At 45.4% G+C, this 6,739-nt stretch overlaps 3 protein-coding genes and 1 non-coding gene across 4 annotated transcripts; 1 reads left to right on the top strand and 3 right to left on the bottom strand.

The window, feature by feature from the left end:
* Nucleotides 1–540: 540 nt before the first annotated feature.
* On the bottom strand, nucleotides 541–612 carry ASPACDRAFT_t321. The gene has a single exon. It is a non-coding gene; the product is annotated as a tRNA-Ala (tRNA).
* Nucleotides 613–1,675: 1,063 nt separating this feature from the next.
* ASPACDRAFT_55726 (DASH complex subunit DAD2) lies at nucleotides 1,676–2,199 on the bottom strand (the record flags this gene model as incomplete). Its single annotated transcript, XM_020203046.1, has 3 exons — nucleotides 1,676–1,788; nucleotides 1,860–1,919; nucleotides 1,983–2,199. The coding sequence occupies 3 exons, from the start codon at nucleotides 2,197–2,199 to the stop codon at nucleotides 1,676–1,678; spliced, it is 390 nt and encodes a 129-aa protein (XP_020050962.1).
* Nucleotides 2,200–2,643: 444 nt separating this feature from the next.
* Nucleotides 2,644–4,977, top strand: ASPACDRAFT_48645 (shugoshin family protein; the record flags this gene model as incomplete). Its single annotated transcript, XM_020202168.1, has 4 exons — nucleotides 2,644–2,695; nucleotides 2,764–3,205; nucleotides 3,260–3,768; nucleotides 3,824–4,977. 4 exons carry the CDS (start codon nucleotides 2,644–2,646, stop codon nucleotides 4,975–4,977), a joined length of 2,157 nt encoding a protein of 718 aa, XP_020050961.1.
* Nucleotides 4,978–5,411: 434 nt separating this feature from the next.
* ASPACDRAFT_1877523 (PPP1R11/YPI1 family protein) lies at nucleotides 5,412–6,259 on the bottom strand (the record flags this gene model as incomplete). Its single annotated transcript, XM_020198108.1, has 2 exons — nucleotides 5,757–6,259; nucleotides 5,412–5,686 (listed from the first exon to the last, which is right to left on the bottom strand). Exons 1-2 carry the CDS (start codon nucleotides 5,995–5,997, stop codon nucleotides 5,412–5,414), a joined length of 516 nt encoding a protein of 171 aa, XP_020050960.1. The 5' UTR covers nucleotides 5,998–6,259.
* Between the last annotated feature and the right edge of the window lie 480 nt (nucleotides 6,260–6,739).

The raw sequence follows: 6,739 nt of genomic DNA, 5'->3' as shown, positions 1-6,739 counted from the left end.
TCTCTAAGAGAATTAATTCTTTAAAACCGGAATATATTTAATAAAATTATATATTTATTTTTCGCCTACAGAAATAGTAGAATTCGAATTCTATTTTTAAAAAAGAATTATTATTATATTTTATATATATAACAGTCGAAAATAAAACCCTTATTTTATAAGTAAAAAAATCTAATTTTTTAAAGCTTTTTTTTAAAATAAATTAATTTTATAAAGTTAGTACGTTTATTTAACTTTACTTTAACTTTTTATAGATATTTTTATAGAATTAAATACAAAATCTTAAATATATATACTACTTCTACTATAAAAAGAATTTCGTTTTTTTAAATAGTCTTAATAGTAAGGCAGATTCGGCCCTTTTAATCTATTAAAGATTTTAACAATTAAGGTATTTTTGGTGGAGTTATTGGTAGTTGAATTACTTTATATTAAAAAAAACGCGAGACTGACGCGTGCGGGTGGCGGGTGGCTTATCATGGCGGGTGGCTTACCGATTATGTTAATCACAAGTATCGGCTGGATGATGTAACAAAAAGTTGGAGCTGCGGGGAATCGAACCCCGGACCTCTCCCATGCTAAGGGAATATTATACCACTAAACCACAGCCCCTTTGACATGCACTCCTTTCCTGGTGGAACATATATACTGCTCTTACCCATGATTCCTTCTCCATGCCGGTGTCCAGAACAGCCGAAGAAGTTTACCACTGTAGAATACTCCATCACCAAGCTCGAAGGATTCGCATATCATACTGTCAATGTTTGCCGCTGAACTACAACGATCAGATACATATCCAGCAAGTACGGCACAAGGCAACACATGATTTTGGCAGCTGGCAAGTTGAGCCCAGCACAGAAGGGGTCGTACTCGATGGGCCCGTGCTGCCAGTGGGTGGTAAGTAAGCAAACTACATCGACACTGTGAACTTCACCTAGGCTAGGTATGAACGCCGACCCCGAACCTCACCAGGTTCGGAAGTAGAAACGGGAAGAGGTGCTGCAGCAAATTAACATGTAACACGCCTGCGGGCCATACGAGGCACCGATTATTCCACAAGTTGAACAGTTAGAAAGGTCTTGTTTGCTCAGATTGCCACTGGCCAGAACACTGAAGGCGACAGAGCAGGAAGAGCCTCTTGGCAAGATCTAGTCAGGTTTTCGGGCAAAAGTTGATGAAAAATGAGATAGCTCAAGAATAAAAAATCCTAAGCTCCGGCTTCTATTGTGTTGTGATTGTTGCGGACACACAAATCTTTTGAGTACCCGATTGGCAACAAACATGACAAGTATCTTGGAGGTCAATCCGCTAACGGTACGATCCGAACCAAGCATGAACAAAGCCCATGGCTCCCGAAGCCATCATTCTTCCATGCGTCACGACGAGTATACGAACTTGGCCCCGAGCGAAAATGCCAGAATCGCGTCAGCTAAGACTGCCTAAGCTCTCTGCTCCGAGGTGGGAAAGCGCATGCTTCAATAGCTCCATGTCTCAAGAATACTCAACGACCGCGAGGTCACAGAATGCAACACCTGAGCTGGAGGTGCCATGCTCAACAGAGACATCTTTCGTCGTATCCATCATATGAGCCTTCTCTGCCGAATTACGGCAGCCCATACTTGATCTGATTAATCATGGAAAGCTGGCTTGTGCCATGTCTACCAATGATCGTTTATCACCGGTCCCCTGATGCATCTTGAGACTCAGCTGGTACTCTTACGAGGGTTGCGGGTAATTGTGAATTGTTCGGATCGCTCTTGCTTGCGAAGCCAAAGCTAACAGGATTCACTATGGTTGGAAATATTAGCAAAATGCATCCATCACAACCGAGACACGAGAAGAGTAGGCAAAATGCTCACCCGAGGCCATACTAATCGCTCTCAGCACATTGTCCCAATTCGCAAGAACACAGGCGACGGCTAACAATAGAGAGCGGAGAGATTCAGCAGCAGCTAGACGAATGTACTGGCCTGGGATCATACCTTCCGTTCCATCTCTAAGAGTTCCAATCTTGATTTCCAAGGCTTGCATCTGTTCTGCCAGTGCACCGCTCATGTCTCGCAGTTGCCTCAGATTTTCTAGCTCGGCCTTCTTTGAAGCTATACGCGCTGCCAAGGCCGATGACTGTTGTTGAGCGACGGCCGATGAGTGATTCGGCGGACGAAAGGAGGCTGCTGCGGAAGTACTCGAAGGTAGCATCGCGGCCAGCTGGAGCAACAGATACCCAGGAGAGCTGTCGCTGATTACCCTACAAGGGGCCGGAAAGCTTTAAAGTGAGGATATAAGCTCAGTTCATGTGTTTGGTCTCAAGCGATGTGGAGTTGTTGTCACAGAGGTGCGGTGTCAGGCAAATGAGTACGCCTTGATCCAGAACCGTGCCGTCGACTGGACATGGCCGAGTACCAGCGGAGGGGCGGGACGGGGCCGCCACCACTAGTACAAAATAGGACAATTGTCAACAAGCTAAACCGCATCGTGTTTATCTGTTACCATCCTCCGATGGATCTTGCCCAACTCATTCTACTGTAGGCGACAAGAGCCCCATCGCGGAAATCTCTCCTTCCACCCGCGTGAAGGGCTAATCAACTTGGCGACATTTGAGAAGAAGATTCAACTGCCGCTGTCTGCGTTTAGGACACAAGCATGGCTCGATTGAATGAATCAACGACAACAACGACGGAGTCTATCGAAGGCTGTAAGTTCCACACAGCAGAGTCCAACATTGCAACTCCCTCAAAGACAAATCTCCTGACAGATAAGTAGTGAAGAGGCGGTTCGTGCGGCAGAACCGTGAAATCGCCCGGGTCAATTCTATACAGTCCCTCCGCATCCGTAGCCTCGAGTCGGAGGTTTCTCATTTACTCGCTGAAAATGTTTCTCTACGAGAGCAAGCAATAACACTTAACCAGGAGCTAGAAAGATACCAGGCTGTTAAGATACTCCAGGATGGAGTCTATGACATCAAGTCAAGACTAGATGCTAAATTGACGGAATTGACCATTCTGGTAACTGAGCTGGGTGAGCTACCGCGCGATTACAGAAAAAAGCAAAATACCGCGCAGATCAGGTGCCCGACGCAGCCATCACAGTCAGCCCTTAACTGGGAGCGCAAGACCGCTGAAATGGAGCAGAATTTCGCTTGTGAGGAGGAAGGAAAGCTTCCTGTGATACTCGAAGACAAGTATTTCCCAAGAAAGACGCTGGAGTAAGCATACAATGCAGTTATCTCTATCATAGAATATATGCTTACTGCTCACAGGCCGCACGATATACAAGGTGTGCTCGACAGTGATGCTATTGATCACCAGTCTCCGGCATCTCGGGCGCTAGCCACCATGGATACAAATTTTTCCATCCCTCCAAACGAGGAGTCCACAGTCAACAGGTCGCTCGAGAGTTGGATGAATCCAAACTATGCCGATGTGCCCCTTCCACTCACGAAGGATCATGAAAAAGAGGAACGCGAACTTGATGCGACGATTTCAGAGAATAATCCTGCGGCTTACGACGCAAGTCCTATGCGAACGAACCCGATACCTGGACCGAGCCTGGGTGCAAAACGAAAGTTCTCGGCAGATATTGAAGACCGATTCGAGAGTCCGCTGAATGAGGACGACGATTTTGAGTATCGGCAAACTCGTTCTTCCCCCGGGACAGTCGACCCAATCGACCCAACATTCGGCAGATCACCATTTAAGGAAGACAATCACCCACTTGAAGAAAGCAAGAAAAATGTCAAGCAAGCAAGACGGAGGATACTAAAACAAAGTAAGGCCAATGTTTAATTCTTATTGTGCGGGTCGACATCTAATTCGAGGTATAGAAAGCACTAATGTCAGCATTCCCTCGCCGAGAAAAGCTTTCAATTCCAGGCTCGATGATGCACACTTCCCGCGTGAAGATGCTGTCATAGCAGCAATTGGTGATAAGGGGAATGGGTCAGGCCTTGTAGAGGCTTCATTATACACGCAGAGCGAGGGTGAAACGCTCAGCCGAGCGCCGACGCACCATACCTCCAAAGCAGAAGCCAGGAATGTCGGTATGGCACGCGAGGCAGTGAGTCTGGGGTCCCTGGCCAAAATTGATCGACTTGAGCAGCCAAAGTCGGGAGCGGATACAAGGGATGCAGTAGTAGGTGGTGCCACTGGGTCATCTCGACCGACAAGGCGCCAGAGGGCTATTGTGAGTTATGCAGAGCCTAATCTGCGCGATAAGATGCGCCGGCCGACGAACGAGTTAGTCGCAGCAGTGGGGGATCGAACACGGAGACCCTCTAGCACAATTGACATCCCTATGAGCACGGGAGAGGATGGGGATGCGTTTCGGCGGCGCAAGTCGGACACTGTCAAGTCGCAAGTTTTGGGTACTACAGGGACTGATTCACCGTCACCTGTCTTAAATCCAGCTATGGCATCTCCCTCAAAGAGTATGAAGATGGTGTCACAAAGGAAGCGCAAGGTCTCTCTCGCAGGCAGATACGACCATGCAACGACTCGCGAGACAGCCGAGGGGAGTAGTGAGCGTTATGATCATCCGTTGACCGATCTCGGGAATCAAGACCATGAGCCGGAAGGCCAATATACTGCTGCACTCTCAATCAAGAATAGTTCAGACGAAGGTCTCAGCAAGCGATTAACAGAGGCCACCTGTGACAGTATGGCAAAGACAATATCGCGTGCACACAAGCCACAGCCAGCTACTACTAGACAATCGAAACGGCGCTCATCGAGCCTAAAAGCCTCCGAACAAGATACACTCAAGCCAGACGGGGCGGTCCAGGATTCCCAAGATATCTCACCGAGTCTTTCCAAAGTATCACCTATCAAAGTCAACGAGAAACTTGAGCAACCCGATCATGACAGGCGTGCTTCAGCAGAAATATTTCAGATTTCTTCGGCTACATCCGTCTCAACGGAGACAAAGCAAGCTGGGCGATCCCTGCGTGCCGCCGCGAGAAGAAGGAGTATGATGCTGTAGATGTTTCGCAGCCCTGCCAACCAAGCAATGCTATGTACATAATATCAATAATTAGACTGGGTTCATGTCATGTCATAACTGCCTGAGAAGCTATGGAACAGGAGACATTGCGCGCCATCACGAGCTTAGGTTCTAAGACTTCAAACCAAACATATGAGAGTATGGCGTATGCAATGAGATGAGCAAAGTCATAAAGTATGAGTGGGGCTCTCTTTCGCATGGATAGCAACACGCTACTTACGAAGCTAGGCCACGCTGGCTCGTAGAGATCAATTGAATGATTTTGGATTCGATCTTCACGGGTGTACCTGGATTGGCTGGGTTACTATGCTCGAATAAGGCTTGATGCAACATTCCGAACACATGTGTGTGTGTGTTTGATTGCGGTGAGCTTTAAGTTCTTCCCAGAAATCCATTCTTTGCTGCAAGCATGCTCAGCGACCCCTTGTTGTCTTAGGCATCTTCTCGTAGGCATTGGGGCTAGGTTTTCTTCGTCTTGTCTTTCCGGTATCGGATGGCCGTTCTGATGATGTATGTCCAGGGCTGTTGTGGTCACAACTCATGTGATGACGAGACCGCCGCCCGCCGTTACGGTGTGTCTGACCATCATCGCCGTAATCGGAATCGGAATCGGACTCACTGGAATCAGACGATTCTGATTCTGAGCTACTCTCACCGACAGGTCGAGCTTTATGATATATGCAGCAGACTTGAGACAGATGAGCGATGTGTCGTAGAAGGTGTTGGCTTGGCTGCAGAGTGGATGGGTGCTTTCTCACCTTTGGAGCTTTTCTTTCCCATTCCTTCGTTGTCGATAACGTCATCTCTCCACTGTATATGCCGAGCTGGGTTCTGAATTTCAGCGTGCTCATTAGAGATGGAACGGTCTTCAGCACTTTCTGCACGTAATCTCAGAGTTGCTGATATACGGGTTGTTGAAGGGCCCTCATTGGACTCCGCTAATGACTCAGTTCTGGAGCCACTGGCTGACGTTGGAGCTGTTTGATGAACTTGAGACATCCTGGCAAGTCGGGAACTCTCGGTAATAGGTAACGGTGATGGGTAAGAGTGTCATCACAGTTGAGGTATCCTGAAAAACTAGTTAAGCACAGCGGGCTACAATCATTTATCAATTCAACACAATCCTTTCGTCCTCGGGAAGAGGCCGCTCTCGCCGCCCTGGGTGCAAATTAACTACGTATGTGGTCAGTTAGTTAATGTATTTGGTAAGCGAACCGGCCATATAAGCGAGTCAGCCACCTTCTTAACCGCTCTTAACCACCACCACGTCTATAAAACTAAGAATATTCAGATCTTAATTTTTTTATTGAAATGTCTACATTGTTAAAAGAATTGGTGGAACAAAAAGACAGACTTTATCTTGATAATTAAGACTATTTAAAAAGATTAGATTACTCTATTTTCAAAAGCTGTATCGATTTTAATATTTTACATTTAATTTCTTAAAAATATTTCCAAAAAGTTATCTTTCGCAAAGAAACACATACCAACAGTTATAAATAATTTTTTAAAATACTATTAGATTAATATAATTATTAAAACTATAATAATAATTTAATATAATAATATTAAAATTAAAAAGTAAAAATATTTAATTATTTTTAAAATTTATTCAAATTTTTATAAAATTTTTAATAATATCATTTAGACTTATAGAAGCTTCTGCTATATTCTAATACTTTATTAATAATATTTTAAAAAACTATTCAAATATTTCTTATATTATGTATTCTAATGATAT

This window comes from Aspergillus aculeatus (genome assembly GCF_001890905.1).
Source record: "Aspergillus aculeatus ATCC 16872 unplaced genomic scaffold ASPACscaffold_33, whole genome shotgun sequence".
NCBI lineage: Eukaryota > Fungi > Ascomycota > Eurotiomycetes > Eurotiales > Aspergillaceae > Aspergillus > Aspergillus aculeatus.
Note: the sequence above shows the minus strand (reverse complement) of the source record. Positions and strands in the feature narration are given on the sequence as shown.